The following is a 20,587-nucleotide window of genomic DNA, read 5'->3' as shown; positions in this document are numbered from 1 at the left end:
TCAATTTTTCAATGTAAAAAGACCAATAATACGTCAGTGTCCGAGGTTAAGCTTGAAAGGGATATTAGGATTGGAAATGACTAGGAAAAGACGTAAAAATTCGTTTAAATATTCCACTTACATATTTCTTTCACCGTCAACGGATGAATCTCCATCACTACGCATTTTAATATGAGCTCCTCTGTGATTGGACAGACGTCTCATCAATATTCGATAGACCCGGAAGTGGGGCGGTACTGCTGTTTTGCTGTCGAGTCACCTCTGTCAGGATGGAGGAAAACGAACTGCTATCATGCTGAATAACGACAGATACCGACACCCGAACATCGTAAACCCGGCTAGTTAGACACAAGCTATCGTTTTTAGACTGCTGTGCCGTTTCTTTTTCGCTTCGCCAAAATGATGGAAGAAATCGACCGGTTTCAAGTGCCTCCAGTCAACGGAGAGACGCAGCCATTGGTAAGGGAGAGAAAGACAAAAACACATATTGAACAATATACCTTTTAATTTCAAAATGCAGTATTTTTGCCTTTTGCGTGAAGCTGTATCGTGACAGCTGTGCCACACGATCTGCGAGTGAGAGCTAACTGATAGCAATCTCCACAGCTATAGCACAAACAGGAGCTGTGGGATGGGTGTAGATTGATTTTCTATGGATGAAGGGAAGCAGCTAACGGTCTATCTATCTCCATAGACCGGTTACATTAATAATACATGTAATGATAAGAAGATACTCAACCATTCACGTAGCAAAATCAAAATAATTGGACTGCGCAGTTGACTTAAAGCCAGCTTTTTTCTACAACACGTCAGTATGCGCTTGTTTACATCATTAGATGACACAGCCCACTGTTTTTACATTTCGTCATTTGCTGACGTGTTATTGGGTCGGAATGGCTGTGATTGGAGTCCAAACGACAAGCTGGACTGCAACTCTAATGATGGGCCAGCCTGTGTAGGCCCAGTGTACGAGATAGCATTTCTTTTAATGATTTATGACAATCTCAGACCTGCCATTGAACCCAGATAGATGTATTCCAACTGAAGGCAGTAATTATCGGATCCACTGCTCTCCTTCCCTACATTTCATTTTGAGTTGCTAATACATTTTGTTATAAACATGCATAATTCTAATCCACAGACCTAATTCTCCACACATCAAACAAAGCAGTCTCAAACAGCTGTCCCTTCCCTATTTGAAGTGTTTGCCTTAGGGGTTTGGGCAAAAGCAAACTTCAAGTTCTACTGATCATTAAAGTACCCCAGCTTCCTCAACCCCACAGCCCCTCAGGCTAAACTCTGCAGAAATCAGAGAAGTCACATAAAATCTCCTTTACCAAAAATCTGCTTTTATATGCAGCTGAAATTGCCTCACCTTATAAAGATTTGATCAATCTGCTCATGTTTCAACCAGCGAGTTTCCTGTGGAACTGATTTCAATATCAGAGACGCTTCGATTGTGGCTGCAGTATGTGTGCCGTGGTCAGCATTTGCCCTAAAACTCTTGAAGCTGTATTTATTCTGGCTTATTTTTTACCGTGCCACAGTAATGTCACTTCCAGCATCTAAAACAGTCTCTCATTCAGCATTTATACCATACCTTATTGTGCCAGGATCACAGTTGCTGTTGCACACATGGCTGTGCATTTTAATGCTAATAGTGTCATTGTGATGCCTCAACCGCATGAATGCACATGGCACCTGCCTCATTGTTGAGAATGGATTTCTTGTGATAAAAAGCTGCTTTAAACAGGATTTGTAGATATTTGAATTGCTGAATTATGGTCTATTATCTGCTACATGTTTTAGGCTTTATGCTGTGAAAGCAGATGTTTCATTATTAGTTAATCAATTCATTTTATATCGTTTGAAATAACTTTATTGATTGACATCCCTTTAACAGTCTATTCTGTAACTGTGTAAAGTAACATTAGATGATTTGTTACTGTATGCTTAGTCTTATTAAGTAAGATTTGTTTTCATTGCATTGAGATTGCAACTCAGCCCATTTTCCACTGCTATAATGACACGACACAACTGTTTTATGGTCATCTGATGTATCAGCGTCCGCTACTATTGGCCAGCGGGAGGCAATGATGTATAATCCTACCAATCGCCTAGTGTCTGTGCTGTGTCAGCAGCCTTGTGGCTCTTCATCATCAGAGGCAGTAAAGGCGTCCTGAACACAAGCACATGCTGATGACACCAAGAGGTCAGGTCATTTCTGTCTGTGTGTAGACATGTGTGACCATGGGTCAGTGCTTGAAGGTGTTAGTGAGTTCATATTGAAGGTCAGGGCCACGTTGGTCATGTTGGACTATGTTTTATGTTGATACATTTAAATCAAAGTGTCATAGGTCAGCTATTTATCATTTGCTAGTGGCTGTCAGCCCACTCTTATGATTATACGGGGGAGTTATAGGCTTTTAATTCAAGCTTTATGGTCAGGCTGACTTTGTCCAACTTCAGCTTACTATTAGAAGTGCCTGTTCGGCAAAACAGGGCCAACACAAGGAGCTGAATGTAGTGACTAGGCACAAAGGTAAAACAAACTCCAAATTAAAGGACTTTAAACTCATCTTAAAATGTCACAGCTCACAATATGTCAGGGGTTTTCAGAGCAGATACCATTACAGAATATTGGAAATTGAGATCGATAACTTGATATGTGAAACTGACACACATTTATCATGACAAGCAAGATGTAATAAATGAGACAAAAGTAAAACTGCATCATCAAAAATGAATGAAACTAGTTAAAAGTAACCTTATAACCAGCTCTGTTAACATGAGAAATGGCACAGAGTGACATAGTAGCAGCTGAAAAACAGGAGGTTATGCCATACACTCTCTGTTTCAGTGGCACACAGGCCTTAGTGTTGACTGGCTAGTATAGACGTATAGCCGGTAAGATAGTGTTGTAGGCAGTAGTGATACATTAGCTGATACTGTGAAGAGTGAAAACAAAGCCAGAAGGGAAGACAAAGTAGCACACCTTTTTATTGATTAATTCTATTAGGGATTGGTAAAATAAAATGCCAAAGCAGGAAATCATCAGAATCCTAAATATCAGCCCTGATAACCAGCCAAGCTGATAATTGGTGGACTTCTACAGTAGGGGTTGGTAAAAATATCAATTAATCGATGCATTGCAATACCCCCCCCCCCCACGCTGTGCGTTTGATTCACGTTGTATGGATGGAGGCCGCACTCGACCAAACAACAACCAACCTTAACCATGTTATGTGGGGTTTATCACAATTTCCAAGAGGAAAGAAATATTATTTAAGTTTACATGCACTTTACTTTTTCAATGTTCATACAGAACTGTCATGTTTTTTACTTTTGTACTCCATATGCACAAATGTTATTATTGTGCAAATTTTTATTTTCAGATGTTTTATTGCTCAAAAATGTGAGGTGACTTACCAAATATGTTCACATGGGCATGAAAATAATTATTAAAAAAATTTTCAACAGGTTATTTGTGTATTTCTACTTCTTACTGAATCGACATTGAAGCGTTTAAATCAGTATCGCAACCTAAAGAATCGAAATTGAATTGAATCGAATCGTGAGGTTCTTAACAATACCCAGCCCTGTTCTACAGTACATCAGTCTTAAGTTTAGCCAAAATTCCCAAACCTTAGAAACACATAAATTACGCCTTTTTAGTGCTGCACGATTACTGAAACGATTACTGAAACGTTACCATTTGGTACGAGCATTCATGAGAAAAGCATACGAATGCAATGTTTATTAGAAGTGAAATACTAAACCAGCTAAGCACAGTACAACCACTACTCCTTTGCATTGAAAGGAGTCAGTTGTAGGACTGGGTTCAAAAAATGATTTTCATAATCAGATTGATCTTAATTTTTTAATTACGATATTGATTAATATAATCCAGAGACCAATCTTTGTATGTAGGTCTGCTGCTCGTGCAACTTTATTTTGGATATCTGGTGTGTGTTATCAATATGAGCTGGATATGCATATGTAAGATGGATGTAAAATATAATGTAATTTGCGCTATTTTGGGGTCATTTTTTAATGCAGACCTTGATATTTTGATAAAATGCCTGGTTGGTAACCTGACACAAAAATCTACCATAGGCTATGTTTGGGAAAGGGCAGAGCCTTTGGAAAAAAAACTCGGAGGGTGACTGGATGAATATTCTGTCTGTCAGATCTTTACAGGCCAATCAGAGCAACAAAACACATGATGTTGTAGGTGTGCGGCGCTACCGAGGAGCAAACTCAATAGAGAACTGCAGAACATAAATCATGGCGATTATAGACATGTCAGTACATGACTTTTGTCATTTTTGAAAAGAAAACAACTCAATGCTGTTCTTTTTTTCTTTTAACGAAGAAATGTCACCAAGTTCTGAAAAAACTAGCGCTTTAGCAGCATCCCTACTCATCTTTTCTGCCATTATTGCAGTGGCCTGTTGTTGCTGCTTGCTTACGTCACGACTCTGCTGTGTCAGAAGGTACTGCCCCTCGACACTGATTGGTCCTGTCACTTTCTAACCGGGCCCAAAGCGTTCAGACGGGAGCTTTGCAAGATGGATTTGCTAGTGAGAAACATGGAAACAGGCAGATCCATCTGCTTTGCAAGGTTACCTGGTTGGAGCATTTTTTGTACTATTTCCAACTTTTGTTGAAGCAAAATCGGCTTTGTAATTATAACATCCCTACATGAATCATAAATTGAATCAAATCAGGACTTAATGAGTTGGAATCTAATCAATTCAGGCTACATGTTTATGTTCATCAGCAGTTTCAATGTTTAAAGGTGCAGTGTGTAAAACTGGGGAATATTAGCGACATCTGACAGTCAGATCCTAAAATGCAACACTCACTCCTGGTGGTAACCATTACAACCAGTGGAAGTCCAAAATTTGGTTTCAGTTATTTGGTCCCTTCTGTGCTACTGTAGGAGCATGCAAGATGCAAAAATCTAAGATGGCGGAGTACATGGAGGGGACCCTCCCTATGTATGAATAGAAGGTTTTTAAGTTATTAAGAATAAAACGATATTAACACTGATTAAGGTAGGCCTACTTATATATGTAGATATGAATATATGTATATATATATATATATATATATATATATTTTTTTTTTTTTTCAATTTTACCAAGTTTGCTCCACTAAATGCTACAAGGCTAAATATGACACACTACACCTTTAACACAATACCCATACATGCATGTCCCTGAATGCAACATAGCTGCTTTAGCTGTAATGAGAAATTATAGCCATTAAACTCAGGCCACCATCCAATGGGTAAAATTAATATATTTTGAGAGAGAATTTTGTACTGCTTTAAATACAACAGTTGTCTTATTCTGACTTTTGCAAAGGATTCTTTGGGAACCTTCATATTGGAATGATGATTACTTGGAGTAAGTTGTGCAGGAGTTATTTTGTGACTTTCTAGGATTTGGAACTCAGTAAAACTTAAGACTGGTGTATTTCGTGTGTTGTCATATTTTAAGAAGAGTTTCTTGTTTATTTTGGGCTTCCCACTACTTGCTTCCAGCAATGGTGCTGTCTTCTGTAAGAGTGGTGGGATTCTGTCACAGACAGCTTAATATCGAAACCCTTTCATTATTCAGTCAGTGCTGCTGAAAATTTTCAAAAGGATTTTTCTGACAGAAAATATGACCCTACATCGTCACGGTATATCTCCATGGTTGAAGGGAGATGTGGAAAAACAAGAATAAAGGGAAAAAAAGTGTTGGGTAAGCCTAATGATCCAAGAGAAGAAGCCTGTCAGAGAACAGAAGAGCTCATGTTTGTGCTCGTTTCAGTGGGGATACCTCATCTGTGTGCTGTGCTTTCACTGCTCCTACAGCACCAGAGTGCATAATGTATTCACTGTTGCAGCTCTCATTAATTATTCCACCTAAATGAACAATGCTTCAACATCAGATGAGGATGAGGACAGTGGATCACATGAAGGTGCATTCAGCCATATTGGCCTCAGTCTGCTCTGTATCATTAGTTCTTATTGGGCAGGGTATGGACAGAGTTTTTCTTTCACAATAAAAGATTGATTAGTGCATTGGCTGCACATTTAAAACATGTACACCATGATGGTGTGCTTAGGGATGCGCTTTCACCAGATAGTTTTGTTGGTAGCTTATTTTCAAATGTGCTACATGAGAATGGATATGCAAAATAAGCATCTCTCTGCTAAATGCTCATAAATTTTTCATACTGCCTTGTGAGATTAGATTAGCTCTATTGGTCTCATGGTATTAGTCTCAACTGTTGCTGTATTTCAAAGTAAAGTCATATAAAGGGTTGGATACAATAGATTCTGGCATATCTGTGTCTGGACCTATTTCTTTGTAATCCTTTCATACATTTTGTAAAGACACTTTGGTTTATTAGGTTTTCTTGGCTTTTATGAAATAAACATGACCAATGAGATTTTACAAATACATCTATACAAGGTGTATGCTTTTTCTCACTTTATACAGCAATATAAATGTTTGGCTTTAACTGTAGAGTTCTAAAGTGACTGCAGGATCCTTTAAGTGTAGCAGCCTTTCTCTGGGGAGAATACCAAGTTTCTGAAAGCCAAAAATGCCTGGAGGCCTTCGTCCATGTGGCCCATGGAGTCCCTCAGAGTGCAACAAGGGGAGGCCTGTAGGATCAACATAATGTGGAGCTCTGTCAGCTGAGCAGGCCAAGCACGGCCCAGCTCCCCGCTCTCTCAAACCGAGGGAAAACCGAGAGGCTCCAACAGCATCCCCCAGTGTTCTCCCACAGCCTCCTCCCCATGCCATCACCGCTCGCACATAAAAGAGACAGAGCCAGCGACATAGGCAGAACACTCAAGCCCATTGATGCTGCAAAGCAGGCAGCTATAGTCACACATAGGCTTGGGAAATCTCGCCAGAGTATTGAACACAAGCGGCTCCTAAAATAGAGCAGATTTTCAGGGCTGTGGTTGCTGGGCGATGAATCAGTGGGGAGGTTGTGCCCTCAAGACTGTTTTCAATTTCAGGTGCTCAATAGAAGTGTAGTACACATTGATTGGAACTGTATTACTAGCAAACAGCCTTTGTCCAAGTTTAATCCCTCAGGTAACAAATGAGCAGACACTGCAGCAGTGACAGAATAGGATTATGAAGGGTGACAAAGATACGACCCGCTAGAATATATGACTGAAGTTAATTAATATAATTAATATGGATTTATTTACTGACTCAGTTATCCAGTATCAAGCACCATCAATACAAAGCTAAAAAGACAGAAAGGGGAATTTTTACAGACATATGTTTTTACTACAACTATACAACAACTTAAGTTACCGTAACATGTTTTAAAGAGGCCACTTTGTATGGATACTGATATGGTGTCAGGACATTTTGGCTTGATAAACATGCTTGAGCATGGTACAGGCCAAATTGCCATAGTGTGAGCGCACCCTAAATGACATCTGCCATTGGTCACTGAAGCAGACTTTCAAGCATGTTAACGGTAGTCGCCATGTTTGAAATGCTGTCTCTATCTAACTTTAGGTCAGCCTAACACCAGGGAAGAAATGGAACCTAGTTGGGTTTTGAGCCTACTGACGCACAGCTACACCGTACTGGTGCTGGTGTCATGAGTAATTCTCACAGTGCCTATTTGACAGCCATGTTTGGCAGACTGCACAACCCCACAAAACATCATTCCCACTGTGAAACATGGTGGGGGCAGCATCAGTATGTGGGGATGCTTTTCAGCAGCCGGCCCTTGAAGGCTTGTAAAGTATCAAATGAATTCAGAAAATATAGGAAATGCTGGAGGACAGTCTTATCCAGTATGCAAGAGAACTTCAGTCTGGGAGAAGATTTTTTTTTCCAGCACCTCAGTGGTTTTATATCCTGGCACAAAAGATGGATTTGTTCCTCACATCCATCTGGGAAACCTCTCATACACAGCGTTTGGGCAGAACCTTTGAAAGAAAAACTGTGGGTGATTGGATGAATGTTCTGTCTTTCACATCTTTACGGGCCAATCAGAGAAACAAAACACGTAACGTAGCCTCTACCAAGGAGTAAACTCCATACAGAACTGCATAATAAGAACCATGGCAACTGTAGACATGTCAGTACACGACTTTTGTCATTTTTGAAAAGAAAGCAGCTCACTGGTGGTGTCTGAACATAAAAAAGAATGACAGCAGTAGAGCAGACTACAAATCATGCACTGATGAACTGTCAAGAGGAAGGATGGGGAACATCTATGAAATTAAAACAATGCATCCCTGCTAAATACTAAGTTGAAAATTTATGCAGTCACTTATTTATATAACACATTTTTATGTCATTGGCATTTCTTTGTTGTATCTGTAAAAATTAGTTTTTTGTATGGGTGATTTGATTCCTGGGGCTTCTGCAGCTAGCCTCAAGTGAACCTTCAAGGGACTGCAGTTTTTAACTGCTCCACATTCTCTTCACTTATCAGCACTGGAGGTTCAAACCTTATCGTATGGTATTTCATCTTATTGTGATGAATGTTTTGTTAACACCCCCAAATGTGAGTTTTTATTTCAGTGCTAACTTGCTCTGTACTTGGCTTTTTATTCCAGGACCCAGCAGCATCCTCCACCTCAGAGGCAGACCCTGATGCCAAAGGAGAGACTGTGGCCATGAACTACAAGCCCTCACCACTGCAGGTCCAAATAGGTATTGAATCCATGAAAACCATCATATTTCAAACCAAACTGGGTTATTTTGGTCAAATTTTGAGCTGTTTCAAATAAAAGAAATCCCCCTGGAAAGTATTCAAAACATTTATGTTAAGTAAGTGTTGTTTCTGCACATCTGCATTAGGCAAACACATTATAAAGTAAACAATTAAAGGGCCTTACAAGCATGGTCTCTGTGTTCAACATCCATTCATCTCCTGTGCCGTGTTATATAACTACCAGGAGAGTTTTCAGGGAAGTTAGATCCACCACTATTGCAATTTATCTCAGCTGTCGGAGGTGTCATAACATTTCTGAGAGGCCTTTGTTATTGTAACGACACAACACTGTGCAGGCTTTGACACATTCAAAACTCCTCGTCTTTATTTAGTCATGAAGGCTCTGTTCCAAAAAAGAAACCCTCTCAGAAAGTATTGTTTCTTGAACCTCACCATAAAATTTACTGAAAAAAGTTCTGTTTGCCAAGATTCCCCTTACTTCATAAACACGACTGTACCATTCTTTGATAGTGATAGTAACAAAACATGTTTTCACAGCTGTTCAGACACGTATGCTGAGATTTAGTGACTCAGTTCCCAGAAAGCTTAAAGGCTTTTTGTGTTTGTGAAATCTAATTGGTCACATTTTCAAGATCATAACTTTTTCACACTTTAGTCGGTTCTGACGTAGCTATCTGATTTTACAGGAAGCATTTCATGAGTGCTGATACAGTGATGTTTCACAGGTTTTCAATGCACTGAATCCCAAAGATTTTGTACTGAATGTGTCCCATGGAATTGAACTGGTATGCTATAACATTTATCCTTGAGAAATCAACTATTTTAATATTGGTGTTACTGAAGACGGTGCAATTTTCAGACTTAAGATCGTATTATTGGAAAAATTAGCGATGCCCAAGGGCAGTGGTTCTCAGCTTTTCTAGTGTCAGGTACCACCACCAGCTCCTTAATGGTGAATTGCAACCCAAATTTCTTACATTTTTCAATCATAACCAAAGATTTCAAATGAAAAATGCAGCAGCCTTGACAAAAAGATGGAACAAGAGATCTGATAGAACAAAGGGATGGAGGCATGCCCTTAGAAATAGAACAAGACTATCTGACTGCAGACGGGCCTCTCTCGCAGAACATTCATTTAAGTCGCCATCTTTTTCAGAACAAGATTGCCGTAATTTGCTGGTACAATGTGTTTCCAGTTTTAGATTTTTTTTAAATTCAATTTTATTTATGAATAAAATTTAATGAATAAAAAAAAACAAAGTCTGGCAGCTACATTCATTAAAAAACTACAATGCAAACATTACAGACAAAGCAACATTTCATAAATAAAACAGGAAAAAGGTCAGAGGTGTAATCTGGGAATAAATTATGTATATACCCGTGTTAGGAGTAGTTACATGGATGGCGGCTCGTTTAAGTTTTGTTAGCTTGAGCTAAAGGTAACATAGCTATGCTAGCTATACAATGAGCCTTACTACATGAGCCATTGTAGCTAAATGAGCTTAAGCAATGTGAGCTTTTGCAAATGTAGCTAAAGCTCACATTGCTACGCAGATCATGTCACTACAGAGCTTACATAGCTGCTTTGTGAGCTTATCTTTTGCTGTGTTAGCCATGTAGCTACATTATCTGCTTGGCTTAAGCAGCAAACAGAGCTACATAAGCTATGTTTGCTGGGTTAGAATGTTTTCACAGAGGATGAGCATGTATTTTCTTTCTGACAGAGCAGGCGTCTAACATTATATAAATCAAACTGGTCAGAAATAATTGAAATCTGGGTGGTATTTCTCAATGAAGAGTTGATGGTGAGTCCTGAGGGTTTAACAGTAGAGATTCGCTGCAACAGAGTGCTTCAACATCCCTGGGACCTCCTCCCTGCCCCACATAGGCCACGTATTCTTGTCTAATACCTCTGAATCACACAGCACTCTCTTGTTTTCCTGGTTTGTTGAAACAAACATAAAACTAAGAGTCTTGTGGTACCCATGGACTCAAACAAAAAGGCAGAGTACGGGTGAATGTTTGGTCTGCTTGGCAAAAATCCAGTTTCACTTAATATATAGAACTAGATAAGGCTGTTGAGAGGTAAATAGTCTAGGCTGTTGATGTGTATTATTCACTTCTTTTATGATTTACATATTTAAATCAATACCCCTACTTGGGATGTGATGTACTGAAAATAATCACTGATCCAGCATACAGCAGTAACAGCTTTAGTCTAGATTGGATCTCAGAATGACGAAATAGATTATTGACTGTTATTCGATAAATTGAAAAAATAGACAAACATAAAATGAAATAGCTGGTCTGCAGTACCATAAACACAAACAAAGAAGCAGATTACAAGAGGATGTTTTAGTTTTTGGAATCAGTTGTTACTCTGTTAGGTTGGGAAATTAGTTGAGTTGGTGGAGCAAAAATAACCTGTTGTTTATATTACTATTATTATGATACTATTACTTGTATGACTATTAGTTGTTAGTGTAACTGCTGTATAAAACAACAATAAACAAGAGGGAGAGATATTGTACTGATTCTCAGCACTGCTTTGATTATCTTTTGAATTCTGTTGTGCTACTGCTATCATAGACATACAGTGCCTGTAAGAATAATTCACTCCCTTGAATCTTTTACTCTTTTGTTGATTTTTACAAATCATTCATGGTCAATATAATTTAACCCTTTGAAAAAAAGGAACAAACAAAAAAACTGTTTAAAGTGAAAAATGATTCCTACAAAGTAATGCCAATTAAATAAAAATATGCAAGTTAAAGTAAGTGTATGCTAAGGTCATTGTCTTGCTGGAAAATAAATCTTCTCACAAACCATAGTTCTCGTGCAGACTGAATAAGATTGTCCTTCAGGATTTTCCTATATTTTTCTGCATTCATTTTACCCCCCTACCTTTACAAGCCTTCCAGGGCCTGCTGCTGAGAAGCATCCCCACACATGATGCTGCCACCACCGTGCTTCACAGTAGTAATGATGTGTTTGTGCTGATGTGCAATGTTTGGCCTGCGCCAAACATATGGTCTTGTCCAAAGGCCACAAAGCACCATTTTGGTCTCATCAGACCAAAGAACTTTACTTCCACTTGACCATGGAGTATCCCACATGCCTTTTGGTGAACTTTAGTCCAGATTTAATGAGTTTTGTGCCACATTGACTTTCTCTTTGCTACTCTCCCATAAAGTTTTGACTGGTGAAGAACCCGGGCAACAGTTGTTGTAGGCAGAGTCTCTCCCATCTCAACTGCTGAAGCTTGTAACTCCTTCAGAGTAGTCACAGGTGTCTTGGTGGTCTCTCTCACTAGTCTCCTTCTTGCACGATCACTCAGTTTGTGAGGATGGCCTGATCTAGGCAGATTTACACATGTGCCATATTCCTTCAGTGTTCTGATGATGGATTTAACTGAACTCCAGCAGATTTGCAGTGCCTTTGAAATAGTTTTTGCATCATCCCGATTTAAGTGAACTCTGGGGGATGTTCATTGCCTTGGAATTTTTTTTTGTCCATCCTCAGACTGATACTTTTCAGTAACTTTTTCTCTGAGTAGCCTGAAGTGTTCTTTTGTCATCTTGGTGTAATGGTAGCCAGAAATTCTGATTAACTAGTGACTGGACCTTTCAGGCACAGGTGTCTTTACACTACAAATCATTCGAGTCACATTCACTGCAATTAGCTGATCCCTATTTCACTAATTATGAGACTACAAGCAGCAACTGGCTGGAACTAGGTCAGTAACTTTTAAGGTGTTAATATATATGTAGTCACTTATTTTACCGTATATATTTTTTTTATTTAATTGACATTAAGTTGTAGAAAACTGTTTTCACTGAGACATTAAGGAGGGTTTTTTGCCAAATTATATTGACCATGATTGATTTATAAAATAAAAGGGTAAAACATCCACTGTGGTGAATACTTTATAGGCACTGTAAAGTTTAAAGCTTATTTGATTTACTGATCACATCACATTGTGTGGTTGTTTAGAAAAACAGAGAGACCTCGCCAGGAAGGGATCTGTGAAGAATGGCACCGTGGGAAGTCCTGTCAATCAACAACCCAAGAAGAACGCCAGGACAAGGTAACTGCGTCTATTGCCTTTGTCTTTGAAATATCCCCCTATCCACCACTAATATTACACTCTGCATTAATCAGAGTCCATGCAGTATGTTTTTGTAACCTCTGTGCCACATTCAGCATGAAATACTGCGACTAAGCAAAGCGTTAAGGACATAAGGCGTTATTGCTTTGGATGCAATCGGACTTTCTCATTTTACAACAAACACACAACAAAGGCTTTTTTTTAGAAGAGGGAAATTGGAATCTTTGTGTGTGTATTAAGGATGATAAGAGTCAGAGCTCTGAGCAGTGCAGCACATAGTATTGACAACTGGCTCATCTGTCTAATCCTACTCCCTGCTGGATTAGTGGAAATACGTATAAGGGAGCGTGGCGACCGCCTGGTCCGGACCCCGACTCTCTTAGGGGCAGAGATAATCTGGGAAGGCCTGCAGTCTGAAAGCTGAAGATTAGCCCCAAATTTTGGGTCATTGTTGCCTGCTAGATGAGCACCATACTTGGGACTAATATCCTCGTTTGCATGAAGCTGTTTTACATTAGATGCTAAGCATGATTTGAAATGTTTGCACATATTTTTGATGAGTTTTCTAACTAAAACAGTATTTCAACACTTGGTGATGACCTTTCTTTTTCTTTCTGTGCTACCTTTAGGTTGGTGGTACCAAACAAAGGGTACTCATCTTTAGACCAGAGCCCAGATGAGAAGCCCCTGGTTGCACTGGACACTGACAGGTATGAACATAATTTCCACTCTAAACACTGCACCATTGACACTTGACTAAAATGAGACAGACTCTCAGGCTGACCTAGAGGCAAAGTTGACAGTGTTGTCACTTTTTCACACATTGTGGTATGATGGGACATTAAACCGTAAAGCAACTAAAGAGAGTTCTTAACAGAAGGGATCCTAAAAAAGCCTCTCCCTGGGCACAGGATTAGAGAATAGCGGGGTGAGGATTTGGAGAGGGAAAAGCGGCTCAGAGGGAGGGCCTCTGTACCAGTGGGTCTGCATTTGACACAGATGAGTCCTACTCTTTGTGCCCTCTGTTTGCTGCTACATGAGGGAAACCATCTCATGTCACACAAGCACTCTGACAGCCAACCAAGCTTATATCATCGTGTATTGCATCATGCTCACATCCCCGACCAGCCCTCTGACTCACAGAGGGACAGGAAGGCTTTTTGTGTATTGTCCATAGTCTAAATTCACGTGTACGCCCTTTGCACAACTGCCCTGTTCTGAGCGAAAGATCATGCATTCAGGGGAAAGTCTGTTAACAAGAGGCATTTGAATGATAAAGCTATAACTCGGTTAAAAAAATTGACTGTTCGGTCAGCCTGTGTGGACAGCAAGGAATTATTTAGTGCGTAATTCATCTCATGATCATAGACATTCATTTAAAGTTTAAATCTGTTTAAGCTGTATCTTGGGCTTCCTATGCCTTTATTGACAGAGATCGGACAGTAGATAGTGTTGGAAACAGGGATCAGAGAGTGGGGAATGACATGAGGGAAAAAAGCCACATGCTGGACTTCAACCTTGGCCGTTGGCATACATGGGATGCTGCCTGACCATTATGGCATTTGCGCCCCAAAGTTTTAAGCAATTGGATATTAACCAGGCTGGAAGTTTAGAACAACAGATCATGTAGAGTTGCATTTTGGGAAATGTAGGATCCAGTGTCAGGATGAACAATTTGGAGAAAAAATCTAATTGCGATTTTTTCCCCTAATATTGCGACTATGATTTGATATGCGATTTTATTCTGAAGTTCCTCATCTTATGTTTCTGCCAACAAACACAAGCAAAAAATCATTCTGTACTATAACCAACACAATATCAGATTAAACAAGGGCTAAACTTTTTTAAAGAATAACTGATTGTGCTGATTTTGACTCGTATTGCAAATCGGATGTGAATTTTTGTATTGAAGGGAGTGGTCATTTTTATATCATTCTCATATCAAATAAGAAAAAATGTACAAAAATGAAGAAAATGGGATTTTTTTTGCAGACTATCCTAAAAAAATGTAACTTAAATGATTGCATGATATGTAATGTATAGCATCAGCTGCAAAAAAAGGTGTAAACTGGCATTTTGGCACAAATTTCAGGTTAAAGAACTATTGCACCTTCTGCGATTTAAAGGCAGGCCACATTGCGATTCAGTCTAATTTGCAATTAACTGCCCAGCCCTAATACAGTGTGTTTGGGATTCTGGAAGTTGATAGCTCTGTTTACATTGAGCATTAACTATCTGTATTGAGCATTTGGATATCAGGTTGACTGCACTTGGTACGTTAATTTGCGCTATGTATCCAGTGGTACATAGTCATTGAGGAATTGCACTTGGAACTCATGCATGCGGATAACAGCCCGTCCATCATTTCTGTAATGGAGACATGTAGACATCCCTGCGTGCGATGTAAAGTGAAGCTGCTTGCAGTACTGAGAAATGAGGTTGAATTAGCCATGAACTCAGAGGCTAGTGGTGTAAACATATTTTTAGAGGGTAAGGGCTATGTCCATTTTACCAATTTAACCTTGTGGAGTACTGGGAACTGGACAACTGCTTTTGGGTCCCTACCCACCAGTTGAGAACCACTGGTCTAAAATGTGCACTGGAGTGCATCCACATCTAACATTGAGGGTTGCATCTTAGCAGGGCTGGAAAGTAACTAATTACATTCACTCAAATCACTTTAACTGAGTGGTTTTCTTGGGGTACTTCTACTTTTTGAGTACATTTTGAAATCAGTGCTTTTATTTCTATTTAAGTAAGTTTTAACCAGAGTAACTGTACTTTTACTTGAGTACAATACTCTTATACCTTTTCCACCTCTGTTGACTACACAGAAGCACATCCTGAGAGTGATTCCACATCATATTCCTAAACAGCTGATGTACACAGGAAAAACTGGAGTGTTAATACCTCAGGATGACACATTTCAGAGTTGATTTTAACTCCTTAAGTGTAATTTAAACTCCATTCTGAGTGAAATTGAGTTATTTGACAATGTCAATCCACCAGTGTTACTTCAACTTTGTAAAGAGTCAGTTGACCTAAGCTCTGTCCACTGAGACTTCAGATTTGGGAGATGTGTATTTCCCATAATGCTCTTTGGTAGAGTGTTAAGATTTGTTTTTTTTAGATGTGTTTAGTTGTGTTTGGATGTTGCTGTTGTTCTGTGATCTCTGCTGGGGTTCTTCTGCTCATGTTTCTGGTGGATTGTTGTCTTTTTTGATGTGCAACAAATTTGCAACCATGAGTGAAGTTATCCACAGAGTTAGGGTTTGACTTTAGGTTTTTATTAAGGACACGTAGTATTCTTCATCAGTATGCATTATCTTGCTGTATGGTTGACTCTCTGCTTCGTTCTTGCCAGAGGAAACCCAGCTTGCTACAGATTTTCAAGAGTTATTGCAGCTCTGTCATATTGTAGCATATTTAAGACTTTTAAATATGTAGATTAACTATGTGTTGTGTGGAGCAATATAGACGATTTTAAAGCGCTAAATTTAACTATGTATGAGTTAAAGTAATGCTCTCAATTTTGTTGTGCATTTGACTTTATTATAGAAGTGTGACTATACCTGAACAACCTGGTGGGAGATCTATTCACTTGTTGTTCTTGTCAATAAGTAAAGGTTATATTTTACTGTACAACTCCTCAGTAGCTACCCAGTGCTCAGTACTTAAAGTAAACTCTTAATTAAAATATTTTTACTTAAGCAGATTTATAAACCAGTAATTTTACTTGTACATAAGAAAATATAACCAGAGCAACTGTACGTTTTCTTGAGTACAGTATGCATGTACTTTATCCATATTTGCCATTTGGTATCTGAATGCCCTAAATGATTTTTAATCCATATTAATGTATCGTCAAAATGGAATGAATGCATCTTCACCTCTTTGGCCATATCCACTTTATAAAAGGTATTTTCAAATTCCCAGAGTCATTTTCAACATCCATCAATCTACCATGTGTAATTAGTAGTCTATCTAACTGCTGACGTCTCCTGTTTTTCAGTGATGATGACTTTGACATGTCCAGATACTCATCATCAGGATACTCCTCAGCCGAGGTGAGATGTCTGAGGGACCAGGTATCTATAAACACATTATACTGTTTCACAGCCTCATTTGGTGAATCCACACACATCAACACCAGATCACCCTGTCCCATTTTTGCATCACCCACACCAGGTATATGTGCACCCATTAAAATAATAAACTGGGATTGGTACCAATTTTTCCATAATTCTCATCCAAATTCCTTTTCATCTTTTCCTGCTTGAGTAGATTTGTTTTGTTTTTACATTCCTCTGTACCCATTTCCACATCACTGTGCTCTATGTTGCTTCTTTCACCTTAAAAGTATATTTATTATTTATTCATTATTTTCTGTGTTTATGCATAAAAATATATCATTTTGTTTATCATTTATCATTTTTGAACACCTTTAATGATCCTATAGAATCAACGTAATGTTTACTTTAACGCAGTTTTACATAATGTGATGTTTTGTCAAAAATGTCCTGAAGCTCTACTGAAACTTTTTTTTCTTCTCTTCCTGCAGCAGATCAACCAGGACCTGAACATCCAGCTCCTGAAAGACGGCTACCGACTGGATGAGATCCCAGACGATGAGGACCTCGATCTGATCCCCCCCAAAGCAGTCAACCCCACCTGCATGTGCTGCCAGGCTGCTCCCTCCACAGCCTGTCAAATCCAGTAGCACCATTCCCACCCCTTTCAAAATAAATCTCCTTCCTGCCAACTGCACTGAGGCCAACAACTAACCAGAACGGCAGCCCGGGGAGGTGGCTATGGCACAAAGGGAAAACAAGGATACCGAAGTGAGAATAAAAAAAGGGAAATAGTGAAGAAAAGAGTTGATATGTACAGTAAGTGTGCACGTTCCTCCTATGGTTGGATCAGTGCATCGTTCCTTTGCATGGTCAGATCGACAAGGACTCGACTGATGGCAGAAACATTACCTCGAAGGAAATACATATTACTTTTTCTTCTCTTTCCGTTCAATTTCCATCTCATGCTTGTAGATATTTGGATTTACACAGACCTTTGTGAGGATCGTTGAACAAAAACAACATGGGATGTCAAGAAAAAAACATGGTGATGACAGTTCTGTGACATCACAGCGGCCGTGGCGTCTACTGATGGACGAGAAGAGATTGGAAGTTTTGTAGAGACCATTTTTTTCTGTTTCTCCTTTCTTTCAGCCGGTCTGCTTCGTCTTCCCTTGTAAATGTGTCAAACATGAAAATAATGTGTGTGTCTAAATATGTCCAGGAAAGTAGTGCTAAAATATCAAGCTGCTGATAAAACACTAATGCTTACACTAAGATATCAAATCCAGAGTTTTTTTTTTATTGTCTGTTACACAAAGGCTGTACTGCATAACTGTTTTATATTCTGTTAAAAAGAAACACAACCTGTTTTGCATGTTGCCTGTCCTAATGAGCAGCCTGTGCAGGTAATTTACTGGAGTTTATTTAGACCTGAACACATCCATGTGCCGATGAGACATTATATGAGGTGTCCTTTTAAAAGCTTCATAGTTTACCCACTGTAATACCAGTAGATGTAGAGAAACAGTTAGTAAAACTGAAAGCAGGTCATGACTCATGACTCATGAGTTTCTGTACTTTTTTCCTGTTTTGTTTATCATGCTAGTCCAACATGGTTGGATGTTTGAGAAGGAGGAAAGTGCTATCAACACTGAAAATGTGGATTCTTGGGGGAATAACTTAATCATGAAAGTTGAAGAATATGGGCAACTACATTAAAAAGTTGTGCATTTTTGCTCCTTCATGGTTTGAGGTTCAGAGGAATGTCTACAGAATGATTCTTTATCACCTTGATGGAAATAAAATAGATAATTTTTGTTTTGTGTTAGGATTCCAGGACATTATTTGCTTATCTGACAAGAAAATAATATGATTGTCATTTTTCTGTTTTGATGTCAGTGTGTTTGTTTGCTTTGTATTCTTGTACATTTGCTTTTTTTATTTGGGGACAAGAAGTGTATATGTAGCACCGGACACAGCTGTGTATTGTCGATGCGTTAATGCCAATGGATATTATCCATGATGTGCAGAGGGAAGTAGTCCTTGGTGTTTGGGATGCATACTGCTTACTGTGTTTGTCATGTTTACATCATTCTGAAGACATCTTCAGTACTAGGTTGCACCAGCTATGCTTAAGTTTAAACATAGATTAGATTAAACAGAAGATCAAATTTAAGACAGGGTTTGTACACCTCTAGAAGCAGAAGGCCAGCACTCAAATGTCCTTTTTAACATTTATTCAGGCTAACAGGCCACAACAGACGCGTTTCGACATGCAGGTCTTCTCCAGCGTTAGGCGTCAATGCTGAAGAAGACCTGCGTGTCGAAACGTGCCTGTTGTGGCCTGTTAGCCTGAATAAATGTTAAAAAGGACATTTTGAGTGCATACCTTCCTGCTTCTAGTTTAACCTTTGTGGTTATGCACCTGCCTTTCAGTTTAGTGTTGGGAGGGTGCTCTTTTTTTTGCTTTTTTGTACACCTGTAACCAGCTGCACCAGGTTTGGACTGGTTGCATGGCGCCTACGTCTCAGCTGTGTCACATCTTGATTTTAATTTTAGCTTGCAAGCTAACAAGTCGGGGCTTTCAGACTACCTATGTGAGCCTCGTGTCTAATGTGAACAATATCTTGCGCTGAGAAACTAAAGAAAGGAAAGCTTAAAGTCCCTGCAAGGTGATAAAATCAGTATTTAGGTTTGTTGTATGACAGGCCACTGTGTTATAAACCAACAGGCCAAATGTTTTGTCATGAAAAAAAATCTCTACGTTTTATAAAATTAAGCTTCAAAATTATGATAAATGAGGCGATAAAGTCTGATCTAGGATTTTGTGGACCTGTTGGTTGACTGAGCTGAAGCCATGCCCACTCACAAGAAATACAGTCCTCTCAAATTTAAAAAATGCTACAACCAGGAGGAATCATCTGTCTCAGAGGTCTTTGTTGTTAAGTTGCTGCAGAAAACGCTCAATTTCCTGATGTTTGTCTTCAAAATAAAAGTCTTCAATGCTGATTTAGAGGCTTTTATTGCAACAGACTTGGCAGAAATTGAATTGTCTATCATCGGATACTTTACTAAACTTTAGCATTGCGCCGCTAACAGACAGGAGGGACTGAACTGCTGCTTAGAGAGAGACAAAGCCAGAGCTTGTTCTTTTTAAACACCAAGGACTATAGACGAGTAAAATATGGATTAAAGCACACCTTTAGCAGTTTAGATGTTTGTTCCTGCTGAATCTGGTCCAAGTACAAAATAGATGAGTATTCTAGCAATTAGCCTGCTCTTGGCATCAACTGTGGTCAGAGCGCAGAGAGACAGAAGTTGGGGATAAAGTTTACTGTTTTCTGGCACAAATCTCTCCATTTTGATACTTTTAATGACCTGTAGGCCACTGTGGCTGATAGATTAGGGAAATCCCTCACAATGAACGAAAACACAGCATCTCTCTCAGTGACGGCAGTGACATCAGTTAACAGCAGACTGTATTGAGATTAACTGCTCTGCGATTTTATATCGTTGCAGGTTGTAAGGCGGGGTAATTTCCCATAGTGAACAACTTTCTAACAGTCTAATTCCAAAATTCAGTCACCTGTAGATCTCAGTGTTTTTACATGTTTACAGCAGCCTTTTTCCAACATATCTAGTGTGTTAAGACACTAATTTTGGATTGCACTTTACAGGGACTTTATAT

At 39.1% G+C, this 20,587-nt stretch overlaps 1 protein-coding gene across 2 annotated transcripts; it reads left to right on the top strand.

The window, feature by feature from the left end:
- The first annotated feature begins 244 nt into the window (after positions 1–244).
- fam219aa (family with sequence similarity 219 member Aa) lies at positions 245–19,171 on the top strand. 2 transcript variants are annotated; one of them, XM_041782949.1, is made up of 6 exons: positions 245–459; positions 8,600–8,696; positions 12,712–12,805; positions 13,456–13,536; positions 16,839–16,893; positions 17,388–19,171. In XM_041782949.1, exons 1-6 carry the CDS (start codon positions 400–402, stop codon positions 17,544–17,546), a joined length of 546 nt encoding a protein of 181 aa, XP_041638883.1. In that variant the 5' UTR covers positions 245–399; the 3' UTR covers positions 17,547–19,171. The 2 variants fall into 2 exon arrangements, with proteins under 2 accessions (XP_041638883.1, XP_041638882.1); XM_041782948.1 differs by having other exon boundaries at positions 16,839–16,914.
- Positions 19,172–20,587: the final 1,416 nt, after the last annotated feature.

Source organism: Cheilinus undulatus, linkage group 3 (genome assembly GCF_018320785.1).
Source record: "Cheilinus undulatus linkage group 3, ASM1832078v1, whole genome shotgun sequence".
In the NCBI taxonomy this organism is placed as follows: Eukaryota; Metazoa; Chordata; class Actinopteri; order Labriformes; family Labridae; genus Cheilinus; species Cheilinus undulatus.
This window is presented reverse-complemented; position numbering and strand designations above follow the sequence as displayed.

Excerpts from the sequence above, each read along its gene's own strand:
- fam219aa (XM_041782948.1), top strand. The coding sequence starts at position 400 with ATGATGGAAGAAATCGACCGGTTTCAAGTGCCTCCAGTCAACGGAGAG. Across the intron at positions 460-8,599 it reads ACGGAGAGACGCAGCCATTG|GACCCAGCAGCATCCTCCAC; the intron begins GTAAGGGAGAGA and ends TTTTTATTCCAG. Across the intron at positions 13,537-16,838 it reads GTTGCACTGGACACTGACAG|TGATGATGACTTTGACATGT; the intron begins GTATGAACATAA and ends CCTGTTTTTCAG.